Here is a 15,898-nt window from a genome sequence, read left to right on the forward strand (position 1 = left end):
AGAGAGAACTAACAAGAGCATTTACTAGATTATCAGTCCTGTAACAAATCTCATAGAAATCTGTCTCAAAGCACTGGGTTTGGAGTACCATAGTAAAACCTTTTGTAGGGTATAGAAGCTATAATTTGCAGACATAAAAGTAAGGTGAGGAATGGTGAGTGACCAGTATACATGAATATTTGGATTCAAGTTTTGTGATTTGCTGAATCTGAACTACAGTGGGCCCTTGGTATCCACTGGGGTTTGTTTCCAGGACAAACATGTGGATACCAAAATCTCTGGATGCTCAGGACCCATTATATACAGTGGCTTACTAAAATGGTGTCCTATATAAGCAATGGCAAAATTTAAGTGTGCTTTTTGGATTTTTTTTTTAATGCTTTGAAGGTGTGGGTGGTTGAATCCATGGATGTAGAATCCATGGAGATGGAGGGCCAGCTGTATGTTGCTAATAATCTATATTTTCAGTTTTTCATATGGCAAAAATCAGTGATTAGGAAACATGGCTTTCCTGATTCTGTTGTTTCTTTTCTTCTCACATTGCAGTAATGAGCAAAGCTGCTATTTGATTTCATAAAGGATCCTTGTAGTTATTCCTGGAAGCCAATGCAATAATTCCATTTCTCAACTAGAATCAAAATTTTCTTCGTGTAAAGCAATTAACGTAAACGGGCACTGTTTACTGTTTATTGTGTGAGATTTTAAGGCTCAGCATGCAATCAGAAAATGTAGTTCTTCCATCTCTTGGGGTTCAACATTGTGTTCCCAGTAACTTTATGGAGCTCATCTTTACTACATTGCAGTGGGGGTTTAAACATCTTTGTACAAGGAGAAATCAGCACCATTCATGAAAGGAATGCTACTGCTGCCTTCCAGAACTTAGAAAAGTTTCATTTTGTCTATGGTTCTCAGAATGGCCACTGATTCTGGAAGTTGTAGTACAACACAACAACCTTTCCATGTTGTGCTGTTTTCCTATAGCATCCTGCCCTTGAGGGTGTGATACAGAAGACCAAATTCCCCTGTGGTGAGGGCGAATTCTGCGGTTGTGATGGTTCCAAGATCCTTACTCAACCTAAGTAATTAAGCAGCATGAATAAGGAAGTGTAGTTTTCACATACTGCACCTAAAAACAAGCTTTGAGTAACTCTGAAAGGCTGACCCATTCAAGATCCCCTACTCCAAATCTGCAATGCATTTTATTACTGGGAAACTTCCAAACAAGTTCTCACTGTTGTGACTGGTTTGAAGCATTTTTGTGTGGACAAGTCACTCAAATTTAATGCCTGGAAAGGGCAGACCTGGCCATTGACATCAGCAAGTTGTTGGTGTCTTTGCATCACAAAGGATCATAGAATCATAGAGTTGGAAAGGGCCCTATGGGCCATAGAGTTGGCCCCATCAGGGCCAACCCCCTGTTCAGTTATGGCTATGACTCTGCCAAATTATAATAGGTGCCACTAAAGCCTGCTAGCCTTGTGCCCAACCCAAAGATTATGCAGAGAGAGAGAGAGACAGAGTTGAAAGCCATATTCCATGCCAATTATATTGAAGCCTTATATTCATGACTGAACTTTGCAGGCATACTGGCAAGACAAGGCATGGCAGCACATATTTACTTGGTATTTGTGGAAGAACAAGGCTTTGGATTCAGGCACCTAATGAAAGAGTCTTGTTGGGAGTAATGCATAATTTGTGGCAGAGAGCTTGTTCTGGAGTGCAAATAATATACTGTATAGAATTATAGATTCATGTATAAGTCTAGAAATTTGAGTCAACAAATTGACCCGAAAAAACTGAAGTTGACTTATCCACAGGTCATTGTAAAGTACTGTATTTTAACTCTTATTTAAAAAGGAGCCATCCCCTTGTGAAAGGCAAGAGTGTGTCCTGAAAACCTGATCCCCCCTCTTTTCACTCATCCACACAGCCTTTAGGATGAGCACAAACAGTTATGCCTGCTGGAACTGTGTAAGTTCTTCCATGTTTTCCTGCTTGCTTTTTCCTCGAGAGCCTTTGCTACATGCCTTTACGTTTTACCCTCGACTTATACACTAGTCATATCAAAATCCATAATTTTAGCCCCAAAACCTGCCTTTGACTTACACACGAGGTTGACGTATAGTCGAGTATATACCGCAGGTCCTTATCTTTGTCCTGGCCTCATGTCTGCATACTGGGGAGATGAAAAGAAGAGGAAATTAGTGGATTATAAACATTATCATGACTAGAAACTGAGTTCACTTTGTAACTGGAAATTCTGTCTTTTCACTTGGGAGTATTGATTTCTGCTAAAAAGGTTCAAAATGTATCTTCCCTACTTGTCTAACCAGTAGTTTCTGTCATCCTGACCACTAATTGAAAATACAGCTTTATTCTGCAGTGTATTCTTATCTTAAATTTGATAATATTGGTACTTGCCTTTTTCAGTAATTAAATTAGTATTTATTAGTAACTGGTAATTAAAGGTTAGGGAGCCAATGTGGTGTAGTGGTTTGAGCATTGGGTCCAATTGCGACCCTATTCTGCAGTATATTCCTATGGTGACCCTATCATGGGGTTTTCTTGGCAAAAATTGTTCAGAAGGGGGTTGACTTGGCCTTCCTCCAAGGCTAAGAGTGTAACTTGCCCAAGATCATCCGGGGGTTTCCATGCTGCTCAGGAGACCAGGGCTCAAATACCTGCTTAGCATGGAACTCCATTAGATAACCTTGGTGAAGTCACTCTCTCAACCTCAGAGGAAGGTAAAGGCAACCCCCTTCTGAACAAACTTTGCCAAGAAAACCCCATGATAGGGTTGTGACATGAAGCCATCCAACAACAAATTAAAGGCTGCAGGGCTGAGGTGGTATTTTTCATGCAATACACTAAGCAGTAGAAAATGCAGGACGTATGTATGAGGTGTTAGAATGGCAAAGGACATACTGAACCCAGCGAAGGGCTTAAAAGAAAAGCAGGGAGGCACCCCCCCCCCCAAAAAAAAAAAGAATTCACAGATAAAAACCAAGACATGTGAAGGAGCAACATCAGAGTGTGGTCAAGATGGCAGGAGTTATTAATGAAGAATATACAAGCTAGGAGAGGCTGAAGCAGTTTGCTTTTTGCTTGCGACTACTGCCAAGGGAGGACAAGGCACTGCAAAATGTAGGGCATTCAAGAAAAATGTAGTAGGCCCTTACCAATATATATATATCCCACTCTTTTCCCAGGACTGGGAATAAAAGCTAAAAGCATTCATAAATCTCAATCCATGCTTCTCGGTCCTCCTAGACTGAAGGCTGGAATGGAGGACAGGTCCAGGGAAAGGAGGACCTGTGGCCACCCAGGCCAAGGATGAGACTCTGCCCTCCCCCTGAGGAGTTAACTGGGTGCAAGCTACACCTTTTGCCCTTTGAACTGAGCTGCAGCAGGTGAAGTGAGCTGAGAGGGAAGAGAAACTAGGACATTGTTGACAGCTGACAAAGCAAAGCTCTGGGGCCATAACAAACTATAGTACCCAGAATTCCATAGCATAGAACTGTGGTAATTAAAGTGGTGTCAACCCAGATTGTTTCTGCAGCCTGTCTGTGTGGGTTTTCATACATTCATTGGAAATGGGCAAGTGCTCCCTGCCAAGCAGCTGGTGGCTGCTACTTTGAAGCACTCATATAAATCCCTACTTCTTAGGCTCAAAATGGAGGACGTTTTGACGTTCCTCCTGGACAGAAGGCCGAAATGGAGGACGTGTCCTGGGGGAAAAGGAGGACATCTGGTCACCCTGCAGTAACAGCAGCAGCTGTGAATCCATTTCCCAGGCTCAAGAGCTTTGGCAAGGAGGCAGCATAGCCGAAGAGTTTTTACCTTTGTGTGGAAGTAAGGCTGCATCCGCACTGCAGACATAACTCAGGTTGGCACCACTTTAACTGCCATAGCTCAATGCTACGGAATTCAGGGATTTGTAGTTTTGTGAGACATCTAGTCTCTGTCAGAGAGCTCTGGTGCCACAACGAACAAAAAATGTCAGGATCCCACTGGCAACAAACCATCCACACTGCAGAAATAATCCAATTTGGCACTACTTTAACTGCCCTCGCTTGGTGCTAGGGACTCGTGGGATTTGTAGTTTGTTGTAGCACCAGAGCTCGCTGACAGAAGGCTAAAAGTCTCACTAAATCCCAGAATTCCATAGCATTGAGCCAGGGCAGCTGAAGCGGTATCAAAAGGGACCATTTTTGCAGTGCGGCTGCAAACCAAAGATTATTTCTACAGTGTGGGTGCAGCGAAAGTGGTTTCGAACTGGGCTATTTCTACAGTGCGGATGCAGGCTAAGGACCAAAACACACTGCAGAAATAATCCAGTTTGAGACCAATTTACCTCGCCTGGTTTACTGCTAGGGAATTCTGGGTAGTTCTGTGAGATTTAGAGAGCGCTGATGCCACAGCAAACTCCCAGAATCCATAGCCTTGAGCCAGAGAAGAGTTAAAGCGGGGCCAAACCGGGTTATGTCTCCAGTGTGGATGCAGCCCCAGACCAGAGGCAGGAGGAGGGAAGCCAGGCGCAGGTTGCCAGAAGTTCTCCAACCAGAGTGTAGCAAGAAGGAGAGTCAGGACCTGGGAGGGAAGGCAGGGCCACCTGCGCCTCAGAGGCTGCCTTCCTCCCTTCCTTCCTCCCCACCAGCCCCAGCCTCTCCCTATATCTGCCCCCAGCCAGGCAGCAGCAGCAGCAGCCCCAGAAGAGCCCCTCAGCCCAGCCCTGGCGTCAGGTGCCGGGGGGAGAAGAAAGCGACAGCAGCAGCACCTTGACTGTTCTCATTCTTAGCAGCAGCAGATTTGGAGGAGGAGGACCTGCAGCCTTCCTGGTGCTTTCCCTGGGCGCCCAGGGAGCAAAGTAAGCTGCATTGAGAGCTCTGGAGGAGGAAGAGGAGGAGAAGGAGGAAGAAGAAGAAGATGGCGGAGGCAACGCGGACCTCTCCCCGAGCCTCAGGTAAGGCGGCCAGGGGAGGGGGAGTGGCCCCCCTTTTGCAGGACCCTTCCTCCCTGCCAGCCTCCAGCCCAGGAGGGGTGCCTTTGGAGCAGGCTTTGCATTTACAATGGCTGGGAAGGTCCTCAGCTATTTATTGTATTTATTTTGCCCTGAAAAGACACTGCAGGGATCTCGTCTGAATGGATAGAAAAAGGAAGGTCTTATATTTTTGTTGTTCTTGTTCCTGGGAGGAAGAAGGTCCTCCATTTGTCCTCCTCTCATGTTGGTCACCCTGGGAGGACAAAGAGCCCAGGGCAGGGCAGGGGAAGGGGCCTCTTTCTCAGAGAGAACCCCCCCCCCCTTTCCTCTCCTTCCCCCCATTTCCCTCTCATGAGGGGCCAAAGCCTAAGGGCCCTGAAGGGGGGCCTGGTGTATTCCCTTTTGGAGCAAAGGCCCTTCCTTCCCTCTTGCTGGCTATGGGGATGTGTCTCTGGGTGGCTTTGCCAGGGTGCTGGGTGCTCCTCTGCAGAAGGAGGGAGATTTGTTGGCAAGGGCTGGGTGGGCGTGTGCCCTGGCACTTAGCAAGGCGGGCGTGTGGCACATCCAAACGCAGAAGGCGCCAGAACAAAGTGTGGACATTGCAAGGTGTGTGCCTTGTATTATGAGGATGGCGTAAGGCCTCTCTCAGAGGCTCTGCTGCTAAGAAGACGGCAAGACAGGGGATTTTGATTTTGATTTCTTTTACTACCATATACAGTCATGTATAAGTCTAGACATTTTAGTCAAAGAACTGACCCCAGAAACCTGGATGGACTTATCCGAGGGTCAGTGCAAGTGCTCTACTCTGACCCAAAAAAGGGAACCAGCCTCTGATGAAAGGCAAGAGCTTAATCTGTCCTGGAAGCACTGATTCCCCTCTATTCTCTCATCCATCCAGCCTTTAGTGTGAGCACAAACAGGGATGTTGGCTGGAATTTTGTAAGCTGTTTGACATCGTTTCCTTTTGCTTCATTCTTGACATCCTTTGTTACATGCCCCTAAGTTTTACCCTCGTCTTATCCATGGGTTGTATCAAAAGCCATAATTTTGACCCCAAAATCTGTCATCAACTTATAAATAAGGTCAACTCAGAGTCAAGCATGTACAGTATATTATATTATATTTATTTTATATTATATATTATATTACATTATATATTGTTGTTTCTTGTCCTGGGTTTCTTTGTAGGAGAGCTTTATTGCCAGCCTTTAGGGAATAAGATCCGAAACATTGATGTTGTGTTTGTGTGGGGGAAGATAGGCAAAAATAGCAGTACAGTTGGTGGGTCTTTCTCATCTGGATAGTAGTCTAAACCTTTGCTGACTTCCCCTAAAAATATATATTTAAAAAACAGCAGCACACCTTTGCTGACGTCCGCTGTCAGAGAAGCACATGGTAGGCAGTAAATGCCAGGGAGGGATTGCTTTCCTTGGAGTTGGTTTGGTTGTGTGTTTTGTTTTTTGAAATCCATTTCACTACCAGAAAAGGGGGGGGGGAAGCTTTTTAATGCTTTAATGGGTTGCTCTTTGCTGTCGTTGTCAACCAGGTTTGCTTTGACGTTCCCTGGTGTAGGGAGTGTAAAACTGTAATGTTTTCTGCCAGGCTAAAGTGGCACAGTGAAATATGTAGGAGGAGCGGTGAATGTTTTAATTTTAGAGTAAGGGTTTTCGGGTGATGTCTTTACACGTCTTTTTCTGTATCTTGAAACCTGTTGGATTGGTGTTGCATGGCAGATCCCATGTACACAAGATAATTACACAATTGCAGACTTGGTTGCCAGATATTTGAAGGAGTGTTGTCAACAGAGGTACAGCCTAATTTCCCCCAGCGCTTGGCTTGCATAGGCAGTGAAACAAAAATCTAGGACAGGTATTGCTTCTTGCCACATCCAAGGTTAAGCATACATACTCTAGTTCAATGTAGTTAAAGTTGTCCTCCACTGACAGCCAGTCTGTGGTGATTTTCCAGGGGAAAAAGAAATAGCTGTTGCCAATGAACACAAATATGGTGCCAACAGGGGGAAAACTCTGCCAGTCCCCACATCCAGTAAGAAGCATTGGTTTTTTTAGCCATAAAAGCTAGTAATAAGTCTGTTCTGTCTTGTAATGGGTAGGTTGGGGAAGATGTTAAAAAGTTGTCTTGAATTCTTTCATGGGATGTGTAGAAGAAGATGGGCTTAATGCAAACCTCAAAAAAAAAAGAGCAATGTTATATTATTTTTGGTGATACTTGTTGTTTGTAATACAACTTTTGTAGGTCGTGTCCTATTTTGATTCATTCTGGATGGCTAATACAAACTATAGAACAGAAACTACGCACACTCTTGCTTCCAGTTTTTTGCATACACTTAATAACAGAATCAAAATGCTGGGAAGAACCTCAAGACCTTTAGTTCATCCCTCTGCTATATAGGAATACACCGTTGAACATGCCTCAGAGATGGCTATCCATCCTCTGTTTATAGACCTCCAGTGAAGAAATCCACCACTGCCAAGGCAGTCCTTTCAACAGCTCTTGCAATCAAGAAAAACTGCCCAAAGTTTAGATGAAATCACTCTTCTTGTAAACATAATCCATTGGTTTAAAACCTACTTGCTGGAGCAGCAGAAAACAAGCTTGCTCCATCCTGTACACTAATTCAGATATTTAAATATGTCATCTCTCCATCCTCACTTCTCCAAGCTTCCTAAACTATTTCCCATAGAGCTTAGTTTCCAGACCTTTGATCATCTTGGTCACTCTTCTCTGTGAACATGTTCTAGCCTGACAGTATCCTTTGTGAAAAAGTGGTTCCCAGACCTGTACAAAGTATTCAAGGTGAGGTAATTCAGAGTGCTTGAAATATTGAAGGATTAATCTTATACTATAATAAGCTAGTTCGTCAAAGGTAACAACAACTTTATGTCCTGTACTAATTTTCCAGATTATATTGCATTACCCGTTAGAAGCATAGAATGGTCATAGTTAAAAAGGCTCACTTGTAATGTGCAATAATCAACCATCATTTTGTTCTAGTGTTACCACTTTTCCATTTATGTAGCTGGAATAAGGAATAAACCAGCTCCCAGTTTGCCTGATTCCTTATTTATTGTTAAGTGTGGACGTTAGGCACACTATTTCAACTACAAGTTATTATTCTCTAAAATAGTGTTAAGAAACCCTGTACAGTAACCTAAAGCAAAGGACATAACCATTTATTCTTTGTTGATGCAAGCTAACAATAAAGCACATGATGCCTAAAATGGTACGAGAAAATTGAATTTGCCTTGTTAGGAAAACAGTATTTTTATATCTTGTGATAAAGTACGTCTGGTTTTTCAGTATTTAATAAAAGTATTTTCCAGAACTATTTGAAGATACTGTTCTCCTTTAGTTGTTGCGGCTTCCTTGTGTTTGTTGTTGCTACATGGCCCCCTGCACTTTCTTTTGCAAGTTTATGATGAACTTTGGAATATAACAGGTATATTCAGTGATCAGGCTGAAAGAGGGAACGCAATTGGCCCAACTCCACACAGTGACCGTCATGGCTCAGTAGGGAACTAAACCTGTATTTCCCAAATCCCAGTCTAACATTCAAATTGTTGCACTACAGTCTGCCCTGAGTGAGACCAACAAAAAAGACATGAGGGCAGCTGCCTTTTTCCTGTTATTTCCCAACAACTGACATTCCAAGGAAGGCAGATTACCTTGAACCTGGACTGTTAGTGACAGCTTTGTCTTTAATCAGCATTACCCGCTTTGATAACATTTTTGAATCTGCTAAATACTTTTGGTCTGTAACATTACAATGCCTAATTCCTAACGGGAGTCCTGTTCCTATCTACTTGGATATAAACTCTCTCTGTCTGGTGTGGCTTATTCCCAGATATCTGTGCATAGGGGTAAAGCCTTAGTATGTGCAAATATATTAGGATTTACAGACAAGAATCACATACTGACTGCTCATAATGCGAGATCATTGTATTTGGAAGATGAACTATGTTTCAATTATGTTTCAAATACACAATTTCAGTATTGAAAATCTATGTTTAGTAGAAACCTATTAACAGCTAGTGATAGTTTATTTCCAAAACCTCATTTGGGCAGTTGGGGACAATATTATTTTGCAGGTTTCAACTCCATAGGCTAGACAACAGCTATTGAAAACCATTCACATGGAACAATCTCCAAGAAATCAAAGGACTCTACTGTAGAAAAAAGTATCTTAAATGTAAACTAAAAATGTAGTTAGAAATACTAGGGTGAAAGGCAGAATAAAGTACATTGCTTATTCCTGAATTTTAAAGTTAAAGCTTAGTGTAATAACAAAAATTCAGTACCGTATATACTTGTGTACAAGTCAACTCATGTATAAGTTGAGGGCAGGTTTTGGGGACAAAATGCTAGATTTTGATATGACCCATGAATAAGTTGAGGGTAAAACCTAGGAGCATGCAGCAAAGGATGTAAAGGGGAAAACAAAAGGAAAATATCACTCCCTCCCGGGACCTAACTTCACTTCCCTGGTGCTGGAGGAGAAGGCTTTGATATCGGATCGAAAAGGGAAGGAAGTGGAGTTAAATGGGGTGTCTGGTGGGGTTTTAATATCAGATTGGGAAGGGAGGGGAGGAGAGCTCAATGGGGTATTTGTGGGGAGAGAGATCCAGAGAGAGAGGAAGATGATGGGGAAATAAGGTTTTAACCAGATTGAGAAGGGAAGGAAAATGGGGTGTTTGGTGAGCAGGAGAGATCTGGAGGAGGCAGGTGGGGAAAAAAGCTTTTAACATCGGATTGAGAAGGTTAATTACCTCTTTCACATACGCTCCGTGCTTCAGGAGCTCTTTCAGAACTTTTTGTAGTGGCAGTGAGAGTGGGACATTGGGGACAGAGCTCTTTCAGGACCTTTCTAAGCAATATTACTGTATTGATCCATATAGAAGTCAACCCAGGATTTTAGGGTCAATTTTGGGGATATATTTTTTTTTCTTATAGTCAAGTATATATGGTAAGCTTAAAGTATTTTATGCCAATGAAATTGTAATTTATGAAGCTGATCAGGGCTTATAAATAGTCTTCACTGGTTTATTTAACAGAACAAGAGTCTGGCTACTTGAACACATTAGAAAGAATACTGGATTTTCTTGTTAGAGAAGAGAGAGAAATTATTTGTGTGTTCATGTTCTTACTCAGCTTGCTGACCTTGTCAGTAATAGCTCATTTGAATTCACTAGCATTGCCTGTGTGGAGTTGGAATTTCTCTCTAAGGTGGCTTTGTAGGTGAAACTGAATGATATAGATCTAAATTTAACTTTGACATACAATATGAGCCTATTAATGTGGAAAATAGAGGTTGCAGGTTATTTGTCCTTCCACCAAGTGCCAAGGATTGTACTAAATACTTGTATTTCTGGAATATCCTTTTCTATTACACAACACATTATTAGAAGAGATATTTGACTTCTCTAGAATATTTATTCACTGGAGTATTTGTGAACCTTGATGAAACTATACAATCACTGTGGATCACTTCTAAAATTGGACCTTAGAGAAGTGAGTTCAGAGAAAGTTACAGCTCAATAAACTCAATATTTTACCAATTATTAACAATTGCAAATGCACCTGGAGCTTTGTAGAACATGGTGGTGTGGTTCTTTACAGAGAGATTGAGGTCCCCGGAATATAAAATATAAAGATGGAGTAAAGTCAGGAATTGACAAATTAGTAATGGGATAAAGATTAGTGCAGAGTCAGATTGCAGAAAATGTGCGTTATTTTCAATAAAATAAAATAAATCAGAATGTTAGTCACAATATTTCTCCCTGTTTGTTTGTTTTAAAAGCAACACAATGTAAAACCTTGGCTGAAATCCTAAAAAATTACATGTTCACCTGAGGGTTTGGGTGTGTCCTATGGGATTTTGAATTTTCTTTTTGACTGACAGGCACATAGTGCATAATAAAGTTTCCTCTATTTTCCAAAGGGATTTGAAATAGAACATTGCAGGAAGGAATGTTGTTTTGAGGATGACAAGCCCAAAACTCCTTTGAGTACAAAGACCAAGTCTTATAGCTAAGCCATGCTTATATGTTTGCTGGAATTTTGTATGTATCTGTTTCAAAATATTAATTTAGTGTTCACCATATTGAGTCTATGTGGAGGGATCAAACCATAAAGTTTTTACTAAAGTTGTAATTCTACATGTGCAATTACTGGGGAACATTTTAGTTTGTTTATTAAGCTTATTATATATTTTTATATATTAAGCTTTTCAGGGGTTTTGGCATTTTGATTTTATTAACCAACTGACTAAGTGACAACTTGGCCCTCAATCTCCAGTGTTAACTCAATTTGGCCCTGAAACTCAGTTGCATTGCCAAAACAGATAAACAATAGTATTTTACTAATAATGCTATTAGCAGAATTACTTTTCTTTTCTGTCAGGTTCAGATTGACTAACTCAAGTCATTTCTGTGTTATGGCAACCCTAAGGCAAATATTTCACAGGGTTTTCCAGCTCCAGGCTGTCTTGGATGAAGCCGATTATCTGGACCTATTTCAAACTGGTTTTAGAGTGGGATACGGAGTTGAGACGGCCATGGTTGCCTTTGTCGATGATCTCCATCTGGGCATCGACAGGGGAAATGTGACCCTGTTGGTGCTCTTGGACATCTCAGTGGCATTCAAAACCATAGACCATGGTGTCCTTCTGGAATGCCTGAGAGAGTTAGGCATTAGGGGCACTGTGCTCCAGTGGTTCCGTTCCTACCTCTCGGGTAGATTCCAGATGGTGAGGCTGGGGGATAATTGCTCCTCTAAGAGAGAGCTGACATCTGGCATCCCTCAGGGTGCCATTCTATCCCCCATGCTATTTAACATTTACATGAAGCTGCTGAGAGAGATCACCCGGAGACATGGGGCACGGTGTTATCAGTACGCTGATGACACCCAGATTTATTTCTCTATGTCTCCTACTGCTGCAGTGACTAGGGATGGCATCTCTCCTCTGGACGCCTGTCTGGGGTCAGTAATGGGCTGGATGAGGGAAAACAAACTCAGGTTGAATCCAGAGAAAATGGAGGTACTAGTGATAGGTACCCAAGGTCCTGGGAAGGAAATTAGTCAACCTGTCCTGGACAGGGTCACGCTTCCCCTAAAGGACAAAGTTTGCAGTTTGGGAGTACTCCTGGACTAATCGCTACAATTGTCATCTCAAGTAGATGCAACAGCCAGGAGTGCTTGGTACCAACTTCGGTTGATACACCAACTGCATCCCTACCTGGACCGAAAGGACCTTGAAGCAGTGGTACTTGCACTGGTAATCTCTCGCCTTGATTTCTGAAATGCGCTCTACATGGGGCTACCCTTGTACTAAGTTCGGAAGCTTCAATTAGTACAAAACGCGGCATTGGTTCTTCGAAAGTTGACCATATAACACCTATTTTGAAAGATCTTCATTGGCTACTTATTAGCTTCTGGGTGCAATACAAGGTGTTGGTTATCACCTATAAAGCCCTACATGGTTTGGGCCTGAATAACTTAAAGAAACGCCTCTCCCTTTATAATCTGCCCTGCACTCTCAGAACCTCTGGGGAAAATTTGCTGGAAGGACATCCAACCAAACTGGTCTCAACTTATCAAAGAGCCTTTACCTCAGTGGCTCCTAAACTATGTAACAACCTCCCGGAAGAGATCTGTCTTATTACCTCCTTGGAGGGTTTCAAGAGGGCAATTAAGATGGATCTCTTCCGGCAAGCCTATTCACCCAATCTTCTTTAACAACATCATTCACTCTGCTATCCAGGATCAAAACATTTTATCTTATAAAAGTTGAATGCACTGTTTTTAACTGTTTTAATGTTTGAAATTATGTGTTTTCTTGTATTTTATTGTTACTGTTGGGTTGTAATCCTGCCTCGATCTACCTGGGAGAGGCGGGAAAATACAAATTATTATTATTATTATTATTATTATTATTATTATTATTATTATTATTATTATTATTTTCTTAGCAAGATTTGTCCAGGGGGGTGCATCTTCCCCTGAGGCTGAGAGTGTATGACTTGCCCAAAGTCACTCAGTGGGTTTCCATGGCTGAGTGGAGATTTGAACCTGGTCCCTAGAGTCCAAGTCCAGTGTTTCAACCACTATACCACACTTGTTCTCTAACTATACTAAAATATTAAAATCTTGATTAAAACTTAATATAAAATCCAGTTGATAAAAAACACAACAGTAAAAGTTACTCATCCCTCAAACAGTTAAACCCCCTTCCAAGATTCAATGCCAAAGGCTTGCGAAGACGAAACCAATGTAACCTTGCTTTGGGGGAATTCCAGAATCTGGGCACAGCCACCAAGAAATGTCTCATTAAGTCCTGTTCAACTCAGCTTGACATATATTTGATTAAACATACTTTGGATTGTGCTCTAGAAAACTTTGCGGCAATGTGTCTTCCCTGTCATTTTGTCCAGGTGACTTCCTTCTAGGCCAGTAAGGATGTTGAGGGAGAGGGGGCTATGGCAAGTTACCAGTGGTGCCAGCCTTGGTCACAGACATGTGATGGGGAGCATAAGCTACTCTATTCTTATTGGGCTTAAATATTTGTTGCTGCATCATCATCATCATCATTTCTCACCCATCTCTCCTTAAAGAACAAAACATTACAGGAAGGTTTTTTCAGTATGAAAGCATAGTTTGGAAAAACCTTTGCAACAGACATAGTTGGCACCTTTTCCCAAAATATCTTATTCCAGATAGCTGTAATAATTTTCATCTGGAATAGGGCATGTTCTGATTGCTACTCTTGTGCTTTGGCTCTTTCAACATTTCTACCCCACTTGAAGATGTAAGTCATTGGCATTACTGGGGAGTGTGGGGAGTATGGCCTACACCAGGTGACACCCCAGAAGAGGGGTAACACCCAGTCGCCCCCCCCCCCCCCGCTGTACCCTCCCAGCTTTGCTGTGGCAGTGGAGGCCTCCTCATGGGTCCACAACCACAGCAGCAAAGGGGAGGGCCAAGTGTGCCCTTTTGGCAGCCACCCCTGGCACGGGTGACATCAGCATTTGTGTAAGTCAGGGGTGGTTGACCTTATATTCTGTAAAGGACCAAATTCACTTGAAGGGTAAGATATCTGGGGCCACCTACCAATAGTATGCAGGCTTTGCATAATACTTTTTCTTCTGCCTCATTATTCCTAGAACCTCTTCCCCTCTTTCAGATATCCCTCCTCTCACTCTTTCTTTTTCTCTTCCTCTCCATGCAGCAGTTTGCTTATAGTGGGACAGAGTGATCTGCTAGTGATGTGAAGTGATCCCTTTCAGAGAACTTTTGAAATTAGGCTGAGTGTGATTCATAAAGTGCATGCAGCTGCAAAGCTTGGGTTTTTTGTTCCCCCAAGTTTCTCATGCCCCCAAATTTGATGATTCCCCCCCAAAATGTACATCCCAAATTTACTGGGATTTTTATTGCCTATTTCCCTATGTATTTGGGGGGATTCTAGAACACTTCACTCTTTTTTTAATTCTCACTTTAGTCTGTACAGGTTTTTGCAGGGAGGGGGCGTTGAGGTGTGTGGTGCCGCCTTCCATGTTCTTCTTGGGAGCCAATCTGGTTCCCCAATCTCTGGTAGCTGCCCATTTATTATTATTATTATTATTATTATTATTATTATTATTATTATAACATGAACTCTGTCAACAGCAGAAAATAAAACAAGCGTGGACAGGTAACCTAATACTGAGAATGGGTAACAGTTGAAATGGGGGGTTGAAATGTACCTTTCTGTACACTTTTCCCCTGAAGTTGCCACCTCATGCATGGTCTTTTCTCCTAGCCAGGGTTCAAGACTGAAATAGGCCCAACTGTGTAGGATGTAATGGGAGAATGTAGTTTTAAGAATAAACCATTCTCAGCATAGAATAGTAAAAGGTTACGAAGAATTCCATGGATTTTTCATGTGATACTCACTTTCTTTATTTTATTTCTGTTAGCAAGTAAAGCTTTAGGAGTTGTGTATATGCAGGTTGTACACTATGGTGTCATAGGGAACATGTTTTTTTTCAGTTTTTTGTGAAGGGGATAATAACCTCTAGGTTAATTTATTTCTGATATCTTCAATGGGTTAATTTTTAAGGGCTCATGAATTTAGTTGGAGATTATAAAATATTCTTTTAAAAATAACGAGGAAGGTCTAGTAGTACAATTAAACCAGTTACTTCACATTATGTACTGTACTGTACATAAAAAATTCGTACCGGGGCTTTGTCATCCTTCACTTTCTGAAATTACACGTATGTTGTGATGGTCTCTTTGTATAAGTGTTGAGTTTTGTGGTTACTGTGAGGGTGTAGCATAGAGTTTGGGTTGGATATGGTCTCTGTTGGGATCATGTATCTAAAACCTGTAAACATTTTACTTATTTTTGTTGGCAAGGTATACAGTGTGACTCCTGCATATGTAAATGACTCACCAGAATTTCAGTTGTTAGAGCCACCAATTTGGTGCATGTTTTGAAAACTGAAATCTGAATGTCAACAAAATAATTGGGTCTGTGTGTGGAGAAAAAAGCCAAATGTCTCTATAAGAAATACCAGCTTACCAACTACTTCTGTGTATGTGGCCATTAAACCCCAAAAAAGAAGAAAAGAGAAAGAAGCCAAAAAAGAAGAAAAGAGAAAGAAGCCTGGGAGAGAAAATAGTAAACAGCGAAGAAACTGGAAAGATTTACTGCGTGTGTGTGTGTGTGTATATATATGTGACTTCAAATTGCCTGTTGACTAATAGTGAATAGTGATCCCATGAATTTCATTACGTTTTCTTAGGCAAGTAAAACTCAGAGGTGGTTTTGTAAGTTCTGGGATATAGCCTATAGCACCTGGTATCCATTAGCAGTCTCCCATCCAAGAACTAACCACAGCTGACCTTGCTTAGCTTTCA

General features: G+C 41.8%; 1 protein-coding gene across 9 annotated transcripts in view; it reads left to right on the top strand.

Annotated features, from left to right (window-relative positions):
* The first annotated feature begins 4,512 nt into the window (after nucleotides 1–4,512).
* The window catches only part of MAP7D2 (MAP7 domain containing 2), an 89,071-nt gene continuing 77,685 nt past the window's right edge, over nucleotides 4,513–15,898 (top strand). For 4 of the 9 annotated variants that reach the window (XM_042458855.1, XM_042458857.1, XM_042458858.1 and 1 more), the window contains exon 1: nucleotides 4,518–4,963. In XM_042458855.1, coding sequence (XP_042314789.1) covers nucleotides 4,927–4,963 — 37 coding nt within the window. In that variant the 5' untranslated portion in view covers nucleotides 4,518–4,926. Of the gene's footprint in view, nucleotides 4,964–15,898 lie in introns of all 9 variants that reach the window. The other 5 variants (XM_042458862.1, XM_042458863.1, XM_042458856.1 and 2 more) reach the window with 4 other exon arrangements.

Source organism: Sceloporus undulatus, chromosome 3, assembly GCF_019175285.1.
Source record: "Sceloporus undulatus isolate JIND9_A2432 ecotype Alabama chromosome 3, SceUnd_v1.1, whole genome shotgun sequence".
Classification (NCBI taxonomy): Eukaryota; Metazoa; Chordata; class Lepidosauria; order Squamata; family Phrynosomatidae; genus Sceloporus; species Sceloporus undulatus.